Genomic DNA, 25,429 nt, shown 5'->3' on the forward strand with positions numbered 1-25,429 from the left:
GTTTTGTATCACGCCTGGCTGTCCTGCTGCCTTCCACCTGCCCCTTATTGAATCGTCAGTGCTGCCCTTCCAACTTTGACTTCTCCTGAGTCCCTGATTCCTTTCTCCATCCCTTTTTGTCATCTCTACCATCTCCACTGCCCCTCAGGGCCTGCTTCTGGAGTTCTGTCTGGGGACAGTGCCAAGGGGGGACAAGAATTGCCTACCCTTTCCTCTGCCAACCCCTAGGGCAGGTGGGGGATGGAAGATTGTGTGGAGGGGAGGGGTATTTGGAAGACAAAAGAAACCATCCTCCAGCACCATCTGGTACCCAAAGCTCTGGTGCCAAGAACTGAGGTCACTTTAATGCCATGGGCAAGAGGTGGGGGGAAGATTCTAGGAAGCAGGGCTGGCCTAGTAGAGGTACTCAGGAGAGGTTCCTAAGACGGGAGGGGAGTACCCCATCCAGCCCTTTCCCTATCCTGAAACAGGGAAGAACGGAAGTTGGTAGAGTAGGGGAGGATTTTGTCTCTCCACATCTTTTGCGGGGAACCCTGGAAGTCCCCATTTCCCACACCAGAGTACCAGTCCCAGTGCAATTCCAGCTGCCACACAGTGAAAGACGGAGCCTTAAGTAATAATACTTTTAATAAAATTAACTTCTCAATCGCACGTTTAATACATTAACCCTCCCCCTCCTTGGTTTCTCTGCGTGGTGTGCAGCATCACTTGATTATTCATGGGTCTGTTTTATTTCCCACCTTTGTTTTGCATTTGAACTTGGTGATTTGCAAGAGTCACTAGGTGCCTCAAGTCAAGTCTGACCACAACCCTACTCTACTGCCCCAGGGCAGCCTCCACCCACCCACCTGACCTCTCAAGCACTCACCCTCGGTAGGCAAGGGCAAATTCTCCCCTTGCCCAGATGCTACCATCTCAAACTATCGAGAGTCCTAGGGCAAAGAGAGCAGGGGGACCTCTACTCTCTAGATGGGGAGAGGGAGGTGTGTCTGGGCTCTAGGGTCCATAGCCGATGCACTGCTTGCTCAGACTAAAGCCAAGAGGCCTCTCCCCACCCTGATCTGATTGCCAGTGGGGGCTGATGCAAGACAAGTGCTTAAAAATGCTCATTTCTTACATGCAAAAGCCAGGCTTCCAGTTTTCTGCGGGGAAGGTGATGCGATGTGGCCAGTGGGTGATCCCTATCTAAACATAGAGGGAGGCTAGGACACCAGGGCTACACTAGGCTCACCAAAGCTCCCTTCTTACTTTCACCGCTGTACTCTGGGGGGCAGGTTCTCCCAGGCCGTATTTACGCTCTACTTCCTGAGTAGAAAGTATTTCTTGGGATGTGACTTTCTCTGAGACTCCACAAAGCCGAGTGTGGTGGGGCATGCCTTGTAGTCCCAGCAATTGGAGACAGCAAGAAGATGGCTGCTTGTTTAAGGCCAGGCTGGGCTAGAGACCCTGTGTCAAAAAATAAAAAAGAACACTGCACCTGTGAGGAAAACAGCACTGGATTGCATCGCCGCTCCCACCGCAGCACGGGCAAAGCTGGGCCGACAAGCATCGCACGCTCATTGGTGAAGAGCTGTACCTTGCTCTTGAACCAACCTGTAGCAAGATGGACTGAGGTGACTTCAAGGACCTCCTCAGTGTGGCCTGGGAGAAGCTGTCTTGGGTGAGGGTTGGGCATTAGGAGTAGGGGCTTCCCAGCAGATGCCCAGTCTCACCTGGTTTCAGATGCCCAGTGTGTACCTGTCCCACACTTAAAACCCTAAGGATTCTCAGAATCAACCCCAGCAGACTGGAAGCTCCCAATCTGAGCTAGCAGCCTGCTCCAGCCCTGTCCCCAGGGTAGGGCAGCTCAGCCGCCGGCCTCTATTCTTTTTCCCATATCTTTATACTTCCTACTGGGCTCAGGGGCCCACAACGCTACTAAACTTTAAGCTATCTGAGTATCGTCTACTAAGTAACTAGTAATTCTTTTTTCTTTCTCTAGGATTATATGAAATAAATTTGAATTATTTTGTATTATTCTCTTCTTTTAAACCCCTCGGTTTTTCTTTCTCATTTTTCTCTCTTTTTTTGGTTAAAAAAAATTTATTTCTCTTAAATCTCACACCTCTGAGGGTTTCCATAAGCCTGCTAGGCCTGTTTTGCCTTCCCCCTCACTTGCCCCTGGCACAGGGTAGGGGAAGGAGGGGACACTCCAGGACCCTCAGTCCTTAGTCCCAAAGCTTCTTCCTTTCTGGTTAATCCCTTCTTTTGTTTGGCTCTGCCGGCTCCCCTGAGGGGGAGGAGGAGGGGAGCCCACGGAATGAAATTCAATCTACTGGTGGGGGCCCCAGAAGGGACCATCTCCCCCATCCCCTCTCTCCACCAGCCATCCCAGGATGCTCCCCCAAGAAAAGCAAATGATATTTCTCCCCAAAAAAAAGTGGGGGAAAAAAAGAACATAAACCCGAACATATATTAAAAACTTTTTTAAGATTTAACTCTGAATACAAATGTATTTTTTCTTCTCTCCCTACATATATTCTAAACCTTCTAAAGTTTTTTTTAAGGATCACTTTATCATAAAATAAAATATCCTTTTCATATAATAAATTACCTAATAAAAAGTCTTTTTTTTCATATTAGCCCAGGTTCTTTGCTACATTTATACGGTAATAAATGCCTTTATTAAAATAGAATATTAAATTATAAAGAACTGCTTTTTTTTTCTTTTTTGCTATTTTTGTTTCCTCTCCTGTTGGTCACCATCTCACTCCCTCATTGCTTTCTCTCTTGTTGCTCACTTTTGCGTTTTGCACTAGTTTCTAGGAAAGGCTCCTCTGCAAGGGTGGGACTGGATCTGTGGAGCCCCTACTGTAACAGTCTTTGCCTTTGTGGGTAAGGAGTGGAGAGGGGGAGGGGGTCGACAGACATCCCTTTTTCCCACCCCCTCCCATGCCCTGCCCCTGGGCAACCCAGGGTGCCCATTTGGTTTGGTTTCTATTGTACAGACATCTCAAGATGGCTCACATTGGTGGAGAGGAGGGAAGCTGCCACAGGCCAGTTTTTTGGGCTGTAGCCTCCTTCCTCTCCCCTCCCAGGCTGGTGGTCTGGAGGGGAAGGCTGAGGAGAGGCAAGTTAATTCACAATAGGCAAAGGGGAGAGAGGACCTCCCTCTGTGCCCTCATCCCACATCCCTTCTCCATCCAGGAAGAATGGGACTTCTAAGCTAGAAGAGCTCATAGTCCCACCTGACTATATACAAGCATCTCCTGGGTCTCCCGGGCTTCCCCATCACCCATCCTCTCCTGGCCCGGCCAGCGGAACCAGGAGGGTAGGAGGCTGCGGGACAGACGGACAAGTGAGCAATGGGAACAGCAAAGGGTGCCAGGCCCTATCACAACACCTGATTCTTGTAACAGGCCCTGCTGCATCTCAATGCTTTGCCCGGGCTTGACCCTCACCAAAGATCTGGCCTCTCTCCTCAGCCAGTGGGTAAGACAGAGACTTCATGATTTGTGGCTAATACGGATTCAATAATGGTCCAGCCGGTGCAGCGAGGTCAGGGGATAGGCCACTGCAGGTGAGGGGGAGGGGGAGCCATCCATCCACATCTTTCCTGCCCCAGGACTTTTCCTACTTCCCATTTTCTCTTCTCTTGGCCAGAAGACCCAGAAGTGCTCCCTAAGTATAATGCCCATACATGATAAAGGAGGGGTTTCAACCCTTACGGACCCCCATTATCGGTTTCCCTCTTGAACTGGCACTGAGTCTACGGCTACATTCCATCAAGAACTGGAACGGGTTCTTTGGAGGAGTGGGGGACAGAGCTATCCAGTACATGAAGAGGAACTGGGGGTTCTTCTCCCCAGGAGGATGGTATCCCCAAAGCTGGGCTAGAAGGGGCAGGAAGGGGAAAGGAAGATAGACAAGGAGGACAGCCAGGGGAGGGGGGGTTGAAGAAATGGAAAAAAGCAAGGGGCAAACCCAGAAGAAAAGCTAGGGAAGCCAAGCAAAAAGTTGGAGGGAAAGGGAAGCTTCTTTCCAGATCTCTCCAGCCCAGCTTTGTAAGACAGATGAGTTGTGAGCCCTTTATTGATTGACCTCCTCCTCACTCCAGATCTGATAGGCCCCCACTCCCTCATACTGCTGGGAACTCAGGATAGAGTGGGGAGGGGGATAAAGGGTTATGTTAGGAGGTGGGAGGTCAGGACCAGAGGGGCGGGGATCACTAAGAGCACCTCTGGTTACAGATGGCAATTCTCCCCCTCCTGTGTTGTCTTACCTCTCCACAGAGGAAGGGGCAAAATGACACACGGATGGGGAGAAGGGAAAGGTCGGGATGCCCTGGTGGACAGCAGGCTAAACAAAAGCTTCTATAGCTGCTTCCAGATTTAAGGGTGTGTTGAGGTATCAGAGTTGTAACTCTAGTAAAACTTACGGTCTGGCCCCCTCCCAAAGGGTAACCAGAGGTTCTGAAAGTGGCTGCCCCCCCAGCCACTCATGCCTCCCCTCCCCACCCCAGGGAGCGAATATTTCTAAGCACCTTGCCCTGTAGTCACTGATTTTCCAAAAGGCCCTACAGGTCCAGGGTGTCACCCTGGGCAGCGGGCCCAGACCAGGGACAGGGAACTTAGGAAAATATTCGGATGGCTTGCGTGGCGGTGATGTGGCAGACAGGACACTCTGGGTCCGTCCTCTCGCAGATGCGTACTGCACACTCCATGCAGAAAAGGTTGTGTCCACAGGGCACCAGGGCTGCTGTCACTTCGCTCTCAAAGCACACCATACAGTCCCGCCCGCCGCCTGGACTCCGCAGCCCTCCCGCCCCCAGTTTAGAGAAGCCCTGCAGTGGCTCTCCAGGCGGTCGCCGAGGGAGCCCGGCCAGCTGCTCTGGCCCCGCAGAGGTGGCTGGAGAGCGGTGTGCACCCGATGGGCCTGCGCGTGCCTTGGCTGAAGAGGAGGAGGCAGAAAAGAGCACCGAGGTGGGCGTGGCGTTCTCCTGGCCCGCCCACAACGGGGGACTCGTCTCAGCCACGCCGTAGTAGACGTCCTGCTTGCCCACACCATAGCCCGGAAACAAATACCCGCCGTAGCCGAAGTCCCCGCCCTGCTCGCCTAGGCGCGGGGCCTCGAAGGCCGAGTCCACACTGCACTCGCCGATGCAGCCCAGGCTGTTCTGCCGGAAGGTGGAAAGCGGCTTGCAGCCCGGAGCATGCACCCGCCAGGCGTCCGAGTAGCGGCTGTCCAGCGCAGTGTCGGGGCTGCCGGCCAGGAAGTCGCCGTCGCTGTTGTACTCGAGGATCTTGCCGGTGCGCACAGCGATGTGCGTCTCAATCTCCTCCCGCGCACGTTCCACGTTGCCTGGGGCGCCGGTGATCTCGAACACCGGGTCTCGGTCCCGGCTGGGGGTGATGATGTATGTGTTGGTCTGCTGCTGGATGCGTTTGATAGTCGCTCCCTTGGGACCCACCACCAGTCCCACCACACGGTAGGGCACTCGAACACGAATGGTCACCTGGCCCGGCAGAGCAGGGGCCACACCAAAGGCGGCGCCAGATTTGTTGCGTGAGGCTCTTATCATGGAGAAGTGCTCAGCTGCTGAGATGATTTCCCGCCGGGCTGTGGCCACGTCTTCCCGTCTCCCAGTCACCATGAACACGGGCTCCTCACCTCGCACAGGTGTCTTGATGTAGGTGTTGGTCTTGGCTCTCAAAGCCTTAATCTTGCAGCCTGAGCAGAGTGGGAAAGAAATTCACAGGACAAGGGATATACTGGGATGTCTCCAGAACCCCAGCCTCCCAGGACCCCTTCACTTGTTCCAGTGACACCCTGACAGCCACACGCACAGCCACCCCATGTTTCTCTTGTGTGCCAACCATTCTGGGCCTTCCAAATACACTCCTCCAAAACCGCCTCCTTCAGAGCCTTTCAGAAAAGCGGCTAACCCAAAACCTGCTCACAAACTCTCCCCTAAGAACCCGCCCTTCCGTTCCCTCCACCTCACAAACCTCTGAGTCACCTCTCCTGATCTTTGCTCAAAACTCCAATGCACACAGTCTACTGTGTGACCTCTATTCACTAAAGGTGTCCTCTAGCTCACCCAGGGTCATTGGCCATCGTGTGCCATGCCTTCTGCCCCATATCCTCTGAGTCTCCACGTCATAAAGTTTGCAGCACCTGACACTCAGTGTGGGACTTGTGGGAGAGAACAGGATGGGGTGGGGGTCGAGGAGTGAGAATTTCAAGAGAGAAAAGTAGAAGTTCGCATCATCTGGAGAGGAGGAGCTGTGTTCTTGTTCTCTGCCCCAGGCAGGGTTGAGATGCCCTGGAGGCTGAGAGGGAGGAAGTGGGCATTTCTGGACCCACGCTCCTGCTCTGAAGGAGTGGCTGGTTAGAGCTGGGGGGCTGCGGAGAGAGGCTGTGCCTGTGGGGTGTGAGAACATGTCCCTAAGGATACTAAAGCAGTGGGCAGAGTGCATCCGTCCAAGCAAGCAATCCCGTGGGGTGACAGAACACCCTTCACATGTACACAGACCCTCCCCTATCTCAGTCTTCCCCAGCACACAGACTGTACGGCCTTTGCCAGGTTCGCACAAACTCCCTGGGCTCCCCAGGCACATCTCTCCGCTGACACACTAGCAATCCAAAGACAAGTGCCCACTCTTCTGACTCTCCCAACGCTCAACTGCAGGCCTCTGTGTGAACTTGTTTTTTCTTTCTCCTCCCTCTCCACTCCAAATAGTGTCTTTTCTACCCTAATGTACTGGAGGGACATGGTGGGTTAAGGACATATCTTTAAGATATATTAGGAAGGAAAATTTGACTCCTGAGCTTCTTTTCAGACTTGTTGGCAGTTAAGAAGTCCTACTTGTTGTCAAGCCTACATCCTTGCTGCTTTATTGGCAGTAGATAATGGTTCAGTCTGTGAGTCTTGGAGGACCAAAGCACAGTACATTCTGCTACCTCAACTTACATGCCATTTCATGGGCACCTAGGCTCCAAAAACTTCAGTGGAAGCTAGGTTTCTTGAAAGTTGGGGAGTTTGGGAGGTCAAGCCCTGGTATAAGACTAAAGAGAAAAGCCAGAGGCCAGGCAGTAGAGAACCCAGAGCTTCGTCCTCCTGGCTTCTGCAACACAGAAGCATCTCTAGAAGGGAGGTCGAGTCAGAGAAATGCTCAAACTGCGGCAGCAGACCAGAGAGGACTTCCACCTACTGGGGAGTGGGGACGGGAGGACATGTTTTCTGAAGAAGAGAAATTCTACTTTGATGATGGATAGACACATTTGCTAAGGAGGCAGAAGAGAAAAGGACTCCATTAAATTCTGGTGCCTCACTCAAGCAGAGATATTAATATCCCCATCCAGTTCCAGGCTCTGGATCCCCCGTGTCTCTGACGGAGGGAAATCCAACTTTCTAAACCAGACACCCCAAGAGATTGTGGGAGGGGGCGCTGTGCAGGGGAGTGGCAAGCTCCCCTCCTCCACTCAGCTCCCCATTCCAAATCCTCCAGCTCCAATACTAGGGTGGATGAGGTGGAATATGAAGTAGGGGCCACAGCCTGCCTCCCCATCCAACCGCCAGGAACTGCCCTCCTCCTCTACTCCCGCGGAATGCAGCCCCTCCATTGTTCCCCACAGTGGGGCAGCTCCTCCCCCACTCCACCTCTCAGCCCAGCCCCTTTGCAATATCCAAATCCCGCTCCTCTCCCCCCAAAGCTGGGTGGGGAAGGGTCCCCAAGATCCAGGTTGCTCAATTTGGGTACTTACCAACACTCCCACCCACCTAGGCATGCCGGGCTGAGGAGGGTGTGGTAACATATTCCATTGGCTTAATCCAATTCCCCTCCCAGCACACCCAGACATGTAACCCACCACCAAATTTCCAAGTGGAGGTCTCTCTGCCCCCTTCAACGACATGCCTCTCCTGCCTTGTCCCACGCATTCACTCAGAGACTCTTCTTTAGACCCTTGGCTCCAGGCCGTGGCCAGCCCAGAACAAAAGCAAGACGGAGAAGGAGAGGCCCACGCCAGGGCTGGTACCACTTCAGAGACACCCTCCCCAAACACAAGGGCCCACACATGCAAGGGCCAGCAAACGACCACAGGACCCCTCTCTGCTAAGGGCTTCCTCATCACCTCTCTCCAGACTGGGACCCTCCCCTGGGCCACACCCCCTTTCATTCCTACACTCAGCCCAACAAAGAGACAGATCCTCAGTCGGGCTTCATGGACCGGGTCTTGCTCAGAGTCCCTAACTCCAACGGCAGAAGGTCCCAGGAGTGCCCCCTCCCCAGTCTACAAGCTGATACCAGAGTAAGGACTTCCAAGTAATTGCACATTCCGTCAGTTCTTCCAGCCCAGAGCCGACACCCCCTCCGCACAGACCCCGGGATTGGGAGGCAGCTCCCCCTCCCCTTTCCTCTCCCAGTTCCAGGATATTTCTTTGTCTACGGGCGGAGCCCCAGGGGAGGAAGGGTCCCAAGAGTCGTCCCTACTAGGGGTACCAGGGAACTTTGTGGCACTTGGAATCCGGGCAGGGGGCGGGGCCCCCTTTGTCGAGAAGGGACAGAGCCAGAGGCGGGCAAAGAGGGAAGCGATGAACTTTCAGCGCCGGGGACAGCAAGCCCCCACTCCAACCCTCGCAGCGTCCGGACACCCGCTTACCTTGCCTGCCCACGATCTCGGCCACGTGCTCGGAGGTGGGCACGGGAACGCACTCCGTGGTGTTGCTGCTGCCCTTCAGGCGCAGCTCGGCCTCTTTGTAGAGCGCGCAGAGCTTGGCGTCGTTTGCCCCTTTGGGGGCGGCGGGGGGCTGGGGCGTCTGCGCCGCGGGGGCCGCGCTCGGGGCGGCCGGGGCCGCGGCGGGCGGCGGCGGCGGGGCCGGCTGCGGGGGGGCGGCCGGCTGCGCGGGGGCGCCGCCCCCCCCACCTCCCCCGTCCTCGCCCGCCGTGGGGGCGGGGGGCTCCCCCAAACCCAGGAGGCAGAGTTGATCAAGCGCCAGCTGAAGGGCGCGCTCGTCTTCCAGTAGCCCTCGGTCCTTAGCGCTTCCCCCGAAACATCCTAATTCTCCAAAGCCCCCATTTCTTTCCATTATTCCAGATACCACTAGACTAGGCATGGCGAAACAAAAGCTGGGGGAGAGAGAGAGGGAGAGAGAGAGAGGTGGTGGAAGGGAGAAGAGGAGAGAGGAGGGGAGGGGAGAGAGGAGGGGGTGTGTGGGGAGGGGGAACAAAGAGCTGGGGAGGGGGGAAGAAAGCGAGATAGAAAGATAGACCCACCCCTAAGCCCCCCCTCCCCAAGCACCCTGTAACCTGACTCCCCTCGCCCCAGCCCCCGGGTGGGGGTGGGGGAAAAGAAGCAAAACCAAGAAAGCAGATCTCCTCTCGCTCCGGGGTGACGGGTGGGGTGGGGGGCTGCGGGCCCTGGCCCCCACCCCTCCGCCTCGGACCCGGAGTGTCTACCCTCTGTCGAGCAGACGCCCCCTTAGGCTCCCGCACCGAGCCCCAGTCCCGGAGCGTCGCTCAGTGGCCCCCAATAGAGCCCAGCCCCTTCCAGCGCTCAAACTCTTTTGTTTTAAATGAACTGGATGGAGCAGCATGGAACTGACGGGAGGGGGGTGCGCCGGGGGCGCCCGGGGCATGCCGGGAGTTGTAGTTTCCCGCCCTCGGGCTCGGGGACGAATTCGGGCAAGAGGACGCGCCCCTTGGGTTCTGCCTACCGCTCGCGGGCAAAGCTCGGGTGGGCGGGGAGTCGTGGTCCGGGAATTTTCAGGAGCTGGCGGTATGCGGGAAAGGAGCGGGCGTAGAAAGACGTCGGCCACCGGCCCCGCGGGTCCGGGGCCTTTTTCTTATGGTAATGAGGAGCGGGGCGGAGCGGCCGCGTGGCTGCGGTGTCCTCCCTCCTCCGCGCGCGATCGCGGAGTCCACAGGCTCAGGCCTTGGGGAGAGCGCTCGTGGAGCTAACAAAGCCCACGGGCCGCTATGATAGGAGGAACGAGTCTCTGAGCTACGTGGGGTCCGGGAAAGGGCGTTGGGGTGGAGGAGGTATCCCTGGTAGAGGATGGGGGCCCCTCATCTCTTAAGTAAATCATCCCCCTCCTCCAGCCCCCCAGTTCCAGGATCTCAGAGGCCGCGGCTTGGGAGGTGAGTTAGTTCGCGCCCCCGTGGACCGTGCAGTAACCGGGTGTGGAAGAGGAGGCGCGGAGAGAGAGGATAGGGGTGAAGGGCTGAGCAGGGAGCCTGGAAGGGCCATAAAGGCTTCCTGTGACTTAGTTTGGAGCCTAGAACTTTGGGTGTAACGGGAGTGAGATTGGGAGCCCTTCATTCCTGAGCCACGAATACAGTGGAGGTCATTTGCCCCTTACGACTCTCATGCCTGCCTCTTTCTTTTATTAACCAGTAATTCAGCCCCTTTGACCCTAGAAATATATAAAGAGAGATCAAAATTAAGTTTTTGAGACTCGACAGATAGTTTAGAGGGAGTTGGGTTTACTGCAGTCTTTTCTTCAGGTCTAGCCTGTGTCTTCTTCAGCTTTCCTTTGGTCCAAGAGAAGGAATAGGACCGCGTCTAGAGGCCCTGAGGTCAAACGCTTAAGAACCACCTTCTCCAAGCTGGATAGCAGTAAGTAGGTATGCCTCGGGGTGTAGGATGTCTTTTTTTTCAGGCCCAGTTCCTAAACTGGTTCTTGGAAAGAGTGAGTTTGCCCATAAGTGGGAGGGCTAAGTGGTGGGAGGGTCTGAGGGTTCATGCCCAGCAGGCAGGCTTTTCCCTTTCTTTGAAGGAGAATCTTGGACAGAGGATCTGGGAAGCTGAGTAAGGGAGGGGCTGCCCCTGCATGGAAGATTGAACAGATTATCAACACATTTTCTGGGCTGGATGCCCATGCCCGCCAGCAGGAGTAGAGAGAGTGAGCAGCAGAGTGGGCCTCCTGACTCCTGTCACCTCCCTACCCCTATTGGGAACCAGGTACTAGTGAAGCCACCAGCTGTTTTGAGCTTTCCTGTCTCTCACTGAAACAAGATCCCCCCCAGAGTTTGCCCAGTCTCTGTCTTCCTCCCCACTTAACCAATTACAGCAGGAGACTAATGACCTAAAAAGCCTTGGGGATTCGGTCAGGGAGGGGAGCAAAGGGCAGAATCTTGAGTGGGAAGTGGGTGGCTGCGAATCTTGAGTGGGAAGTGGACGGCAGCTAAAGGAGAAAGGGACAGACTAAAGCTGGAGTAGGCAAGGTGGCACCCCACAGAACCCCCCATGCAGCGGGATGCATCAGTCCTCAGGGTGTCTTAGTACCCCCCCCCCACTCAAGGTCACACGCGGTGACTCCAGACATCCTCCAAGGCAGAAGAGAGCACATGCAAGCCTGGCACTTGGAGGGTCATGTGTGTGTGGACTCAGGTGTACCCCTAGGAACAGGTGTCTGCAGAACCGCAGGTGAAGAGGAGTTATGGGGAAGGCCAATGCCACTCAGCCTGGGCTGCTGTGCATGGGTCCTGCTTAGCTTTCTTTCCCTGCCTGTGTCTCCCCTCTCCTACCCTCCTCTACTGTCCTGACTCCTATTTTCATGCTATGGAACCAAAGGACCTTGTTGAGTTGTTGAATTGACTGTAAGCGTCGAATCCTTATGAGTATTTGTGTGCACGCATGCATGCATGGGTGCAAGGCAGGAAGTGACCCAGTGGGACAAGGTCCTTGTGGAGGCCCGAGGACAGGAGTGTGGTAGAAAATATTGTGAGACCGTTTTCCCGTCTACTCTGAGCAATCTCGAGTACCCATGCTTGGCTGTCTACATAGTAAGTACTTAAGTAGAAGCACACACCTAACACCGGAGCCCTGGAGAGGGAGATCAGGAAGTTGGTAAGGAAGCCGCACCAAGTAGGCTAGCCCCCTACACTGTTGCTGTATTTCTCACATCTTCCTCCGTCTGTCCTGGTTAGTTCAGCCTCCCTCCCATGCTTTTACTGTCCTTTTTGTTTTTATTAAATTGTATTTCATATGTATATCATGGCTGTGCATGTGCCACAACACACGCATGAAGGTCAGAGAACAACTTGTGGGAACAGGTTCTGTCTCTCTTCACCATGTGAGTCCCCAGGGTTAGCAGCAAGTCCCTTTATCCACTGAGCCATCTTGATGGCCTTTTTTGTGTGGTTTGGTTTTTCAAGACAGAGTTTCTCTGTACTGTAGTCCTGACTGTCCTGGAACTCACTCTGTAGAACAGGCTGGCTTTGAACTCACAGAGATCTATCTGTCTGCCTCTGCTGGAATTAAAGGCATGAGGCAGGCTTGATGACTTTTTGTTTGTTTGTTTGTTGTTGTTGTTGTTGTTTTTGAGACAGGGTTTCTCTGTAGCTTTGGTGCCTGTCCTGGAACTAGCTCTGTAGCCCCCGCTGGCCTCAAACTCACAGAGATCCGCCTGCCTCTGCCTTCTGAGTGCTGGGATCAAAGGCGTGTGCTACCACCTCCCGGCATCATATTTTCCTTCCCTAATAACCTCTTGTTGGAAATATACCTAGATATCAAGTCTCTGCCTTTCTTGGTGAATGTGCTGCTAGTTTTCTCCTTTATGCTGGAACGCACTCAGTGTGCTAATTTTTTCAGAACAGTTTTTAGTATTTATGTTGTGAGTGTGTGTGTGGGTAAGAGAGAGGGGTGTGTATGTGTGTTACAACACACATGCGGGAAACCAAGAGACAGACTTGAAGAAGTTCCAGGGGTTAAACTCAGGTCCCCAGACTTGGTTGCAGGCTCCTTTACCTGTGAGCCTTCTTACCGGCCCTCAACTTATTCCAGCTGATGAGAATATATTGGGTAAACTTCTGCATTCTGGGTAAAAGTGATTTCAGACTTGATCCCTGCTCTCATGAAAACAGAAACTCACCTACATGGCCAAAGAGGATAAGTGTGAGGCCAAATCACCTTTGGGGCTTGAAGAGCCACCAAAATTGGAAGGAAGGGTAGGTCATTGGTCCCTTTGTCTCTCTGCCTGATCTCCTACAGACTCCCCGGAGCAACTCTGAGGGGCTGGGGTGGAGCCTGGGCCCCTCCAGGACAGCTGGCTAACAAGGCTCCTCTGGGACTCCATTCTGGGCCCTGGCATGTAGGAGGCAGTGACACTGGAGCTGTGACAGTTGGTCCTTGGATCCCCACCCAGTGGCGCCAGCTCTGGTTTCGGGCTGCACGAGGGAGGGGATTAGTTGCCCTCCTGGGACTCAGAAGCAGTAAACATGGCTCCCTGTGAGGACTTTTCCTCCCCTGGGCAGAAGGCTAGTTTAGATACCAGGAGGGTTTTGGCTGGGATGACTTGCTGGATGGGGTGTGTAGTGCAGACCGTTACCTGCAAGAGGTCAGAGCGGAAGGGGGACAGTGACTGAAGAGGCCGACCCTTTTCCCCTTTGCAGAACACATGCAGCCCAGAGAAGGGGTCTGGGGCTCCCTTCTGCCTCCTGGACCATTCTGTTTCCTTCATTTCCTGAAGGTTTTCCTCTTAGACTCTTCAAACTTTGTATTTAATCTATCATTATTTTATTACATGTATTTAATGTGTACATGTACTGTATTTATCCTGAATGTGGAGGTCCTGGGGATTGAAAGCAAGGCCTTAGGCGTGGCATCAAGCACCTTTCTCCCTTGGGCCACCTCATCTGACCTTTGATATCATTTAATCTTCATAATTCCATGGAACTGTAATTTCTATCTGTGCTTAACATAAAGATATCCACGGCTCACAACAGCTGGTAAGGGGAATTCCACTGTTCAAAGTTAGAGTTGTGTGACTTCTGGCCTGGGTCCCCAGAGGTAGACAGTGCCATTCCGTGCTTGGAGACCTTGGAGGGAGTGACATTTAAAGCTGGGGCAGCTTGGGGAGGTTTCCTGACTGAGGTGGGTCTGTTGGAATCACTGAAGGAGTGAAGTCCTGGGAAAGGAGAGCAATAGGGAGTGTTTCTGGAGGTTGTGTGGGAGGTAGCTAGGGAGGCTTGCTCTCACCCATTCTGGAAGCATTGAGTATATGTGACACCAGGTGGCGCTGCAGGACAGTCTCCTCCGCTGCCCACTGGTCAGCCTGCCAGGGGCCCAGGGTTCCTGTGGAACCATTGCTCTGTGCTCTCCTTTGCACAAGTCAGATTTGGTCTCAAGCCACAACCCCACCCCCACCCCATCCTCCACTCCCGTTTTCGACAGGACATTCAACCCGTGGAATCAGGAGACTTTGATAGCAGTCTGTTCCAGTTCTGAATGGAAACCCTAGGTAGCAGAGACCTTCCAGCAGTTTACCCTGCCTTCTGTCCTGTGGCTTCCTGAGCCCCTTGGAGACTATCCAGGGGAACTGTGAAGTCCAGCTGGCAGGGTCTGCAGGGAAATAATAGCTACCTATAGAGATCTGAAGTTTCTCACCAGTGAGCACTGGGCAGACCCTAGAGGACAAGGGGAGTGAAGCCTGCCCTGGGGTGAAGCCAGGGTTCTATAGGGTGCTGGGTAGGTGGTGGAGTATGAGGAAGTAGGTAGTGTCCTTCTGGTAGTGACAGGCATGATGAAGACAATAAAGCAGAGGGTGGAGGCCAAACGATTTGAAGTAGTTTGTTTTGGGGACAAAGTCTCACTGCGTAACCCTGGTTGGCCTGGAACTCACTATATAGACCACGACGGCCTCCAACTCAGATCTGCCTGCCTCTGTCTTTAGCGAAGTGCTGGGATTAAAGGTGTGTTTTTGTTTTGTTTTATTTTGAGGGGCCCTCTTTTAGCCCCGTCTGGCCTTGAACCTACAACTCCGGACCTTCCTGTGCCCAGCTCCCGAATGCTGAGATTACTGGCACGTTCCACAACACCTGCCTGAGGAAGGTTGGCACTGGGGCCTTGTCTGGGTGCCTGTAAGCAGCAGCGTGGCTGCCTCTGGGACTGGTGTTCTTAGTGTTCTTACCTTGTTTCTGTTTTGCACTTCCCTTCCCCACATTACCACTTCTCCCAGCAGCCCTACGGGGTGAACAGACTCTGGCTTAGGAACTTAAAGCCCCGACTTTTTAGTTCTGGCTCTACTCCCACCCCCTGCTCTCTTAACTTCCAGTAGATGACGTCACCACCCACCTGGTTGCTCAAGCCTGAAAACTAAGCCATCTGGATTTCTGCCTTTCTATAACTTGTACCCAGTGCTTCAACAAGGCCTCTCAGCTAAACCTCAGAATATTTCCTGCCAGACTGGAGAGATGATTCATAGGCTAAGAACATTGGAAGAACTGACTGTTCTTCCAGAAGACCTGAGTTCAAGTCCCAGCACCCATACATGATGGGTCACAAGCTTCAGTTTCAGAGGACCCAATGCCCTCTTGTCTCTGGGCACCAGGCACCATACATACATTCATGGACATACATACATGCAGGCAAAACAACCATGCATTTAAAATAGAAAAAACAATTTCCTGTCGGGTATGGTAGTGTAATCTAATCCCAACAGCAGGAGGATCAGGAGCTCAAGGGTGGTTGTATCTCTGTACCAACCTTGAGGGCCATCTGGGCTACATGAGACCCTGTCAGAAACATTTAAAAACAAATGAACAAACACCCTGAGTCCAGCTCCTTGGTGGTTAGAATGTCCTTTGTGACCTGGTCCCCGTCCAGCTGAACCCCCCACTCTACCCTTTGCATACCCTGTTGATCTTGCAGGATGGGCCGTGACGTGGATGGCATCTCCCCTGTCACTTCTGGGTGTCCTTGCCACTTACCACACCGTGCAGTGACTCCTCTGTTACCTCAGTGCACTGGGAACACCATGAAGGCCGGGATTAGCTCTAGTGCACCCGTGTGACCCCAGCATCTGGTACATAGACACTCGCTGTATAGAAGCTTAACATGTTCACCTCTCCTTGAACATGCCCTGTCACAGGCCTACTGCCAAATGTTCAACTGATGCTTTCTCCCATTCCTCCCATCCTGGCACTTCCCAATCTCCATCCTCTGGCACTCAGCCCTCAGGCCAGCAAGGGGGTGCTATCTTCATGAGACTTGGCATGTAGGGTCCCACTGCCCTGCAGCTCCTAAACTACAAATGCCATCCGAAGTGCACATTCTTTTTGGGTGATTTCTCAGAAGTTATCTTAGAGCCTTCCCTCAGCCCTGGCAGGTAGAGGAGCTCAAAGTGGGCATGGCTTGCTTTCCGTTTCGGACCTCAGCTTGGGAATCCCATGCTCTGGGGTGACCTGACTGTGTATCCTGAGGTCGCTGTGGCCCCTTGTGCTTGCCCTTCATCTGCACTCGGCCTGTGTATTAAAGAGCACTCCGCATGGTCTGTACGCCACACCAGCAGAGAAGCTGTCTAGGGATCTCACCCAGTGTCTCTAAAGCCTGCACACGGCAGCCACTGCTGACAAATGTGTTTGCTGAGTCAATGAATAAAGAAAAGAAGGAAAATGGTGTGATTCTGAACAAACCTCTTGTCAGCCTCTGGCTACAGGGGTGTGTGTTTGTTTGTGGGTGAGTAGGCACAGCATGGGAGGCAGAGGGGGCCATCAGCGTCCCTCACCCTGAGCTAGGGCCCGCACACACCAGTGATGGAGTCACGGCCATGTGCGGGGAATCAGAACTCAAGCCTGAGCAGCAAGCACTCCTTGTGTTTGAGACAGGGTCTCACTGTAGGCTGCCTGGCCAGGAACAGCCCCGACTGTAGATCTCTCTGCTGTTCTGGAGTCCGGCACTCCGACAAGTGTTTAGCAACCAGGAAGGGACGAAGCCTGATTTGTAACAATTGTCAGTTACCAAGATAAATTTTCTCCCTCTGACTGGCTGCAGTGTGAGCGATGGGCCGTCACTAGCACACACGAGCCGGCCATCAGACAGAGACAGACTCTGGGTAGCTTCTAGTTCTGCTCTCTTCTCTCCTTGGCTGCAGTTGCCCCAGGAGCCTGAGGGTTAGATGTAAGGTTGCTTCCTGCACACAGCTCCAGGAGTTAGAGAGGCTGCTTGGTGCCACTTGGCTCGTACCTTCAGACCACTTGTATTCTTTTTCAGGTAGCTGAGTGTACATGTCTCTGGCAGCATTCACTGTTGATTGGCCCAAGCTAGGCACGCAGATATTGACAAACAACTTGGGGTTCTGTGTAATGTGACCTGTCTACCCTGGTAAGGCTGGAGTTCAGGCTCAGTTTCTAACTCCTTTAACTTCTGACCTCTGACCCTACTGATGTCAGTCTCCTCAGAATGCCTCATTCCTTCCCTCACCTAGTCTCCCTCCCTCACCAGCCTCCCTCACCAGCCTCCCTCCCTCACCAGCCTCCCTCCCTCACCAGCCTCCCTCCCTCACCAGCCTCCCTCACCAGCCTCCCTCCCTCACCAGCCTCCCTCCCTCACCAGCCTCCCTTCCTCCTTAGCCTCCCTCCCTCACCAGCCTCCCTCCCTCACCAGCCTCCCTTCCTCACTAGCCTCCCTCCCTCACCTAGTCTCCCTCCCTCACCAGCCTCCCTCCCTCACCAGCCTCCCTCCCTCACCAGCCTCCCTCCCTCATCTAGCCTTCCTCTGTCCATGTAACTCACCATCTCATTCCTTTATGGCTGTTCAAACAGGAGCTTCAGGCTGGAGGGTACCTGTTCCCCACCAGTGACTACTCTCTCTGCATCTCTGAGCCCAAGTTCCATGTCTATAAAGTGAAAATAGCCAGGCAGTGGTGGCTCACACCTTTAATCCCAGCACTTGGAGGCAGAGACAGGCGGATCTACAAGTTCGAGTCCAGCCTGGTCTACAAGAGCTAGTTCCAGGACAGGCTCTCAAGCTACAGAGAAGCCCTGTCTCAAAATAAATAAATAAACAAGTGAAAATATGAGTAGCCGTTATTTGGAGGATTACTGTGGTCATCGAGAAGCAATGTGCAAAGTACTGAAGGCACAGAGTACACAGAAAGTGTTTAGTAAGAGAGGCATGGTGAGTAGGGTGGTGGTGCCGCAGCCTTTAATCCCAGCACACAGGAGGCAGAGGCAGGTGGATCTCTGAGTTCGAGGCCAGCTTGGTTGACGTAGTGAGTTCCAGGACAGCCAGGGCTACAAAGAAAATAAAAAAAAAATTTAGTAAGTTTTGGTGTTTGTTTTGTGTTTTGTTGAGACAAGGTCTTTCTCCCTAGCCCAGACTGGCCTCAAGCTCAGTGATTTCCCTGCTTCAGGCTTCCCAAATGCTGGGATAAAGATGTGAGCTGCCTGACTGACCTGGCTATATTGACTATTTAAAAGGTTTTTTTTCTTTTTGTGTGTATGTGGGTGCCTACATGTCACATGTGGTAAGAGGACACCTTGTGGGAGCCCCAGGGCCTTTAGCCTTCACCCCATCAGCCATCTTGCTAGCCCTGTGTTGGCTAATATTCAGACCTCAGTGTAATCCCTCCATAAGCAAGGGGCTTGTCTCTGCCCTCCCTTCCCTTTAGCAAAAGATCCACACAGATTTCACGATAGAATATTCATTGTTCTGTGAATGGATGAATGACCCAACACTGGGGGGTGACTCCCTGAAAACCGCGAGACCAGAGAAGGTAGAGCTTCTCCCAACCCTGTCAGCAGGTGGCGCCAGTCCCTGTCAGTTTGTTTCCATGGCCAACTCCCTTGTGCTTGCTCCACTCAAGCTAAGGGTTCTGAGCTTGCTCTGGAAAGACGGGGTCCTGAGAGCAGCTGTGGGATGCCCAGAAAGATAAAGGATACTGCCGGAGAAAAGTCATTCCGGCCGGGCGGTGGTGGTGCACGCCCTTAATCCCAGCACTCGGGTGGCAGAGGTAGCCGGATCAACCTGGTCTAGACAGGACAGCCAAGGCTACACAGAGAAACCACAAAAAAGAAAGACAGAATGAAGTATCATTTCGGAGAATAAGGGGCACAGACAGACCTTGAGAGTCCCGAAGAGACGAGCTTTCTTGGGGACACGAAATGAGAGGCACCTAAATCAATCTGTGAGTCAAAAGCTGAGATCTAGGAAACAGACACTTTGTGGGAGATGCGGTGAAATCAATCATCGAAAGAGGAAAGGGGAGGCCCCGTTTCCATGGCAGCAGTATTGTTTGCAGCAAGCTGGGGACTCCTAGGTCTCCAGTGCCCGTGCACAGTGACTCACCACAGGAAAGGAAGGCTGTAGAGGGACCTGGTGCTGGGGACCGACCGGATGCCCTGTGGCTCCTGCATTCTTCCGCACCTGGTACTGGGAAAGGAACTTAAGGTTGGAAGAACTGAAGCGGGCAGCGACCCAGCGCTCTGCCCGCCACACACACCACAGCGCTTTATTAGAATTACTGGCTTGCACTCAGGAGCACTCGTGAGGCGGAGACAGACGTGAGTTTGAGGCCAGCCTAGTCTACAGAGCAAGTTCAAGGACAGTGAGGGCTACACAAAGAAGCCCTATCTTGGGAAGACCAAATAAATTGATTAATTAAATAAAAATAGAATGACTGTACCACTGGACATGGGAGAAAACTGGCACCTGGTCCATACTTGCATAGTGAGAACATGAACGGTAAAGCTGGGATTAGAGCCCAGGACACTGTGGCCCATACCACGTTTAGGGCAACCCAAAAATCAGACAAAGGCAAGCGAGCTGGGAAGGACTCCATGGATCTCCACCCCACCCTGTCTGAACACAGCTTCCTCTGGGGAACCCCATTTGGCACACCTGCAAAATAAGAGAACTAGACGGGAAATTGCTGTCGTTAAAACAAATAGCCGGGCGGTGGTGGTGCACGCCTTTAATCCCAGCACGCGGGAGACGGAGGTGAGAGGATCTCTGAGTTCGAAGCCAGCCTGGTCTACAGAGCTAGTTCCAGTACAGCTGGAGCTATACAGAGAAACTCTGTCTCGAAAAACAAAAACAAAAGCAATTAGAGAGGCAGAAGCAGGAATATGACTGCAAGTTTGAGGCCATCTTGGTCTATAGGCCAGTCAGAGCTACACAGGGAGATCCTGTCTCAGCAAAATGGGGCATAGGGATGAGCTGGAGAGGTGGCTCAGTGGTTAAGAGCACTTGCTGCTCCTCCAGAAGTCCTCAGTTCAATTCCTAGAACCCACATGGCTCACAGCATGGTCTGTGACTCCAGTTCCAGGGGATCCAACATGCCTGACATACATGGAGACACATGAAATAAATTTATAACAATTAAGCCTGGCAGTTGTGATGCACACCTTTAATCCCAGCGCGTGGGAGACAAAGGCTGAGTTCAAGGCCAGCCTGGTCTAAAGAGCGAGACAGCCAGGGCCACACAGAGAAACTAAAAAATAAAACAAAACAAGGGCCTGTAGAAATAGCCAGGCACACACATGCGGGCATACATACGTGCAGGCGAAACACTCATAAAATAAATGAAGTTTTTTATTAAACAGAAATGTACTGAACAAACTATAACTTCACATTAAAAAAAAATAAAGGGGATGGGAGATGGTTTAGTGGTTAAGATTTCTTCTGAAGAACTCAGGTTCAATTCCCAGCACCCAAGGGCTTGGTGGCTCCCCACAGCCATCTGTAACTCAGGCATGTGGTGCACAGGCGAGACACTGATACACACTATAGACACTAAAACAAAGGGCTGGTACGACGTGTGAGCAGAGACCTGAGTCCCAGTCCTAGATGCCATGTAAAGTTTGGATCCAGAGAGTTGTCCTGGCCTCTGCGCATGAGCACCGTCTTGGGGGAGACAGCTAACTTCACAGCCAGGGGTAGGCTGGAAACTGCAGTAAGCCCACTTCTCTCCCTCCCAAGAGAGCAGATCCCAGTCCGGCTCCAACCCAAATCAGTTGTCCCACATTCTCTGTCTTGGTGGGGCAGGACTGAAAGGGAGGGGTCACCCGTCTGTATACCTACCAACCGCCCAGCCCTAGGCAGCACGGGGAGTTCCCAGCCTCCCCGAGCTGTTGTCAAGATTGTTTCAGTCTTTTTCAGCAGTGGAGCCCCTATTGTTTCAGGACAAAATGAGTATCCCCATCCCACCCCGGTCTTGATGGAGAGAAGGTTAGCCCCCACCCGGGTCTTGATGGAGAGAAGGCTAGCCCCCACCCGGGTCTTGATGGAGAGAAGGCTAGCCTCCACCCCGGTCTTGATGGAGAGAAGGCTAGTCCCCACCTGGGTCTTGATGGAGAGAAGGCTAGCCCCCAGTTCCCCTTCCCCAGCAGGATTACTGATGCAAGTAGAAGAGCCTTCAGAATATTCTAGCCAGGAGGCAGTGGTACACCAGTGGCTGGTTTTGTTTTAGTTAAAAAAAAAAAATGCCAGGTGGTAGTGGAGCACACCTTTAATCCCAGCACTCAGGAGGCAGAGGCAGGCGGATCTCTGTGAGTTCAAGGCCAGCCTGGTCTACAGAGTTAGTTCCAGGGCAGCTAGGGCAACACAGAGAAACGTTGTCTCAAAAAACAAAAACAAACATACATACATAATACATAAATTTATTTGTCGCTCGGAGGGACATTTGTCACGGTGCATGTGCAGAGATCAAAGCAGTTTATGGGAGCCAGTTCTCTCCTTCCGCTCTGTGGATCCCAGGGATGTAGCTGGGGTGATCGGATTTGGCACCAAGTACCTTAACCTGCTGAGCCACCTCTGCCTCCCTTGTTGTGTTTTTTTAAAAATATTTATTTATTTATTTATTATGTATACAATATTCCGTCTGTGTGTGTTTGCAGACCAGGAGAGGGCAGCAGACCTCGTTACAGATGGTTGTGAGCCAGCATGTGGTTGCCGGGAATTGAACTCATGACCTTTGGAAGAGCAGGCAATGCTTTTAACCACTGAGCCATCTCTCCAGCCCCCCTTGTTGTGTTTTTGTCTGTTTGCTTTTATTTGGTTTGGGACAGAGTATCACTATGTAGACCAGGCCGGCCTCAACCTCCCAGTGGTCCTCTTCCTTCAGCCTCTTGATTGCAGGGATTGTGGGCATGAGGCTGGTTTAAAGCCTTGTTTTCTTTTATCATTATTGTATACATGACGTGGGTTGGGTACACACTACAGTGCATGCATGAATGTCAGAGGACTGTTCTGTGGAGTTGCTTTTCTGCTTCCGTTTTCACATGGGTTCTGACTCTGGTCACCAATCCTAAGCGTGACAAGTACCTTTACCCACCAAGCGAGCCCTTTCTCTGGCCCTTTAAGGAGCTCACTGTGTAGCCCTGGTTGGTCGATTATGTAGACTAGGCTGGCCCCAAAGTCACAGCAATCCTCCTTCTTCTGCCTCTGAAATATTTTGATATTGGTGGTTGTTGTTTGTTTCATGGCTGGGGCCCATAGAAAGGAAGCAGACATGCAAGGTCGCAGGGAGTTCATGGAAAGTGAGCTAGCTTCCTACCTGCAGATTCCAGGAAGGGCTCAGGAACCAAGGGAGAGGGAGCACATTAGGTGATGTCGTAGCACACGATCTGGGGTTAAATCAAAGCAGTCACATTGCCTCTGAGCCTAGTGAAAACGACCCATTTTCAGGTTCTCAGGGAGGCATGTGGGATGAAAGAAGGCCTTGCGAACTGGAAGTACTGCTTGTGGTGAAGACAAGTCTCACCCAGCTGGACCAGTAGACTCTTCTCGAGTCTCCAACCCCTGTCCCTCTAGAGCACCAAAGGGTATGAACTTCAAGGCAGTCCTCCCAGGGGATGGAGGGGAGGTGGGTAGCAGATTACTGTAGACCCCAGGGGTACCCAGAGGCTGTGGAAGCCGGGCACTAATTAGCACTGGCTTCCCTAATTGGGTTTAATGGACTCCTTGTGATGGGCAATTAAAAGGCTACACCAATTAGCACCGGGAGGTGATAACTCAGCCTCTACTGGACAGAGTGCATTAGGAAGACAGGTAGAAGAGGGGCCCCAGGGGACATGGTCCCACTGCCAGCCTCTTCTATGCAGCCATGGAACTGGAGCCATAGGCCTTGCCTGGCCTGCCCTCTCTGACCCCCTTTTACTCACATGGTCTCTTGGGTTTGCTCGCTATGGGGTGAAGGTTGAGAGTGTGAGATTTGAAGCCCAGTCCAGTGGATCGGTTGTGTGACTTGGGCCTACTGTGCTTTGCTCCCCTGAACTGCGGAGCTGATAACAGTCCTTCTGAGCAGGGATCCAAGTGAACATCATTTACCACAGTGCCGGGCATTGGGAACACACTGGGACTTGAAAGTTACAATTCCCACTCCATCTCTTCACTTTAGGGTGACAGGTAAAAGTGCTGTGTACTAAAAGTCCTCCAACCTCACCCTACTTACCGAACCAAATAGGTGGGGTCTCGGCCACTGGTGTGTGTGTGTGTGTGTGTGTGTGTGTGTGTGTGCTTTCCTCGAGCAGGTAGACATGTCCTTTCCATCAGCAGCTTTGACTGTGAACTCCTGATCTTCTCACACCTCTTGAGGATTGGGGTCACAGACATGAACCACCACAAAAAGTTTACTTAGTGCCGGGAGTCAAAGCCGGGCTTCATGCATGCTGGGCAGTCACTCTGTCAACTAAATTACACCCCAACCCCAATGCTCCTCAAGCAGTTTTGGTGATCAGTGAAGGCTGAAGACACTGGATGTTCTATAAGGATCCCCAGGCCTGGCATAGCTCCTCCCCTCTGTCTGCAGTTTGGACAAGAACTTACAGGTACCTGTGTGGCTGGAAGCAGGTCCCTCTCCATTTGTTCAGAGTCTTCTATAAAATGAGAACACTCCCTGAGCTCTGCTCACTTTCAAGGCTGCCCTGAGAGTATGTTTTACTGGCAATAGGATTTGCTATAAAAACAGGCGATTATATTGCTCATTCTTTTGATAAGCATTTACCAAAGGCCTAGCATTACACCGCATTTCCTTTACCACGGCGACTACGGAGTTATATATGGTGTGTGCCTGCAGACCACAGTTCTGAATCATCAGACAAGTTAGGTTCTTGGGCCAGCCTCTGGTTTGATTTGGGTTTTAGCTTTTGCTGGGGATTGAAAGCGCCTAGAACAAGCCCCGACACAGGAGTGGCTCTTAGAACCGTTGCTATTGTGAGCACACCTGGGCTGGGTGTGGAGGGAGGCTCAGGTGGGGCCTGAGTGCAGAGCTCCAGGGAAGAACAGCAGAGAAGGCAGGCAGGCAGACAAAACAGGGGTGACACGGAGAGGTGAGGAGAGGAGGCCAAGAGCAGACTGAGCACGCTGGCTGGGGGTGCTGAGCTCTTCCGTGTTCCACACATGCCAGGTTCTGGGGACACCCAGCCTCAACCCTCAGGGAAGTGCTCTACTAGGGGAAAGGGCATGAACAGGTAGCTTTTCTGTCCTGTGAAAATGGATGTTTCGAGGCTTAGTGGAGACTCTGAACCTAGACTTTGTCTCCTTGGATAATGTAGGAGTTGTTCTAAGGGCAAAGTATATGAGGCTGGGATTGTCAGCATTCAGAGGGCAAGTGCTGTACTGGTGCAGGCAGAGCTCGGACTAGAGAGGCCTGTGTAAGCCAGGTCAAGGAATTTGGACTTCATCCCAAACACAGGGAGAATACACTGTTGGTTTGAAGTCTTGTAGAAACACGAATGAGTTTTTCTTTAGCAGATGTTCAAGAAAAAAAAAATTAAAAAAGGACAGAAGCAAGGGTGGAGCCAGGAGAAGGGTATATCACCCAGGTGAGGCCAAGGGGATCAAAACCAGGGAGCTAATCCAGTAGTAGTGGTGGCGGGCCAATCTGTGAGTTCGAGGCAAGCCTGGTCTACAAGAGCTAGTTCCAGGACAGGTCCAGGACAGGCAAAACAAAACAAAACAAACAAACAAACAAAATAAAACCCAGGGAGCTGGAGATGGTACTGAGAGGGAGAGGAAGTTGGAAGAAGAATCACATGACTTGGGGCTCTTTGACCCAGAGAGATGGCGAGGATGAGGCTGAGGGAGCAGAGTTGCATGGGGACAAAGAACAGTCTCCATCTGGACCAGGCATGGTAGCATATGCCTGGAATGCTAGCTCTTGGGAGGCTGAAGTAGGAGGCTCCCTGGGCTCTCCCATGAGGCCCTTTCTCTAAGACACTTCATCTGAATGGTGTGGTGGTCTAAGCCTGTGTTCACACTTCAGAGCTCTGAGTTCAAGGCTAGTGTGGGCTACATAGTCCAAGAGTCTGGGCTACATAAAGAGAACCTGTCTCAAAACAAAACTAAAACTAAAAACATACGAGGCCCTGAGCTCATTTATGGAGGGGCAAGGGCCAAGAGCTCAAAGGAGAGGAAGGGCACTGAGTTAGCTCCAGGCAGTGCCCAGTCTCCCGTCTCCTTCATCTCTGGGATCCCCTGTTGGGGCAAGCCTGTTTGACACAGATAGCTGCTCCAAGGCACGGCCTTGGGGCACAAGGGAGCAGGCCTGGGGATTCGCTCTGCTCCCAACTTATTGGGAACAGGTGAGCCTTCTGGGGCAGCAGCTCATATGGAAGGACACCCCACTAGAGACTGAACAGTGTGGGCTTCATGCCGTTTGCTCTAGCCGGCTGCTGAATGGCTGAAGTCTCTAGCCTCCACCACAGCTCCATTCCCTGGCAGTCCC

The 25,429-nt window shown here is 52.8% G+C and overlaps 2 protein-coding genes across 3 annotated transcripts in view; one reads left to right on the forward strand and one right to left on the reverse strand.

Annotated features, from left to right (window-relative positions):
* Positions 1 to 652: 652 nt before the first annotated feature.
* Mex3a (mex-3 RNA binding family member A) lies at positions 653 to 9,541 on the reverse strand. Its single transcript, XM_075978563.1, has 2 exons — positions 8,644 to 9,541; positions 653 to 5,709 (listed from the first exon to the last, which is right to left on the reverse strand). The coding sequence occupies exons 1-2, from the start codon at positions 9,095 to 9,097 to the stop codon at positions 4,610 to 4,612; spliced, it is 1,554 nt and encodes a 517-aa protein (XP_075834678.1). The 5' UTR covers positions 9,098 to 9,541; the 3' UTR covers positions 653 to 4,609.
* Positions 9,542 to 9,870: 329 nt separating this feature from the next.
* The window catches only part of Lmna (lamin A/C), a 48,416-nt gene continuing 32,857 nt past the window's right edge, over positions 9,871 to 25,429 (forward strand). Inside the window, exons 1-2 of one of the 2 annotated variants that reach the window (XM_075978567.1) lie at positions 9,871 to 10,121; positions 10,488 to 10,607. The gene's annotated coding sequence lies outside the window, so the exon portion shown is untranslated. The remainder of the gene's footprint in view (positions 10,122 to 10,487; positions 10,608 to 25,429) is intronic. The other variant, XM_075978565.1, reaches the window with a different exon arrangement.

The sequence above is a fragment of the Microtus pennsylvanicus genome, chromosome 7 (genome assembly GCF_037038515.1).
Source record: "Microtus pennsylvanicus isolate mMicPen1 chromosome 7, mMicPen1.hap1, whole genome shotgun sequence".
Lineage (NCBI taxonomy): Eukaryota > Metazoa > Chordata > Mammalia > Rodentia > Cricetidae > Microtus > Microtus pennsylvanicus.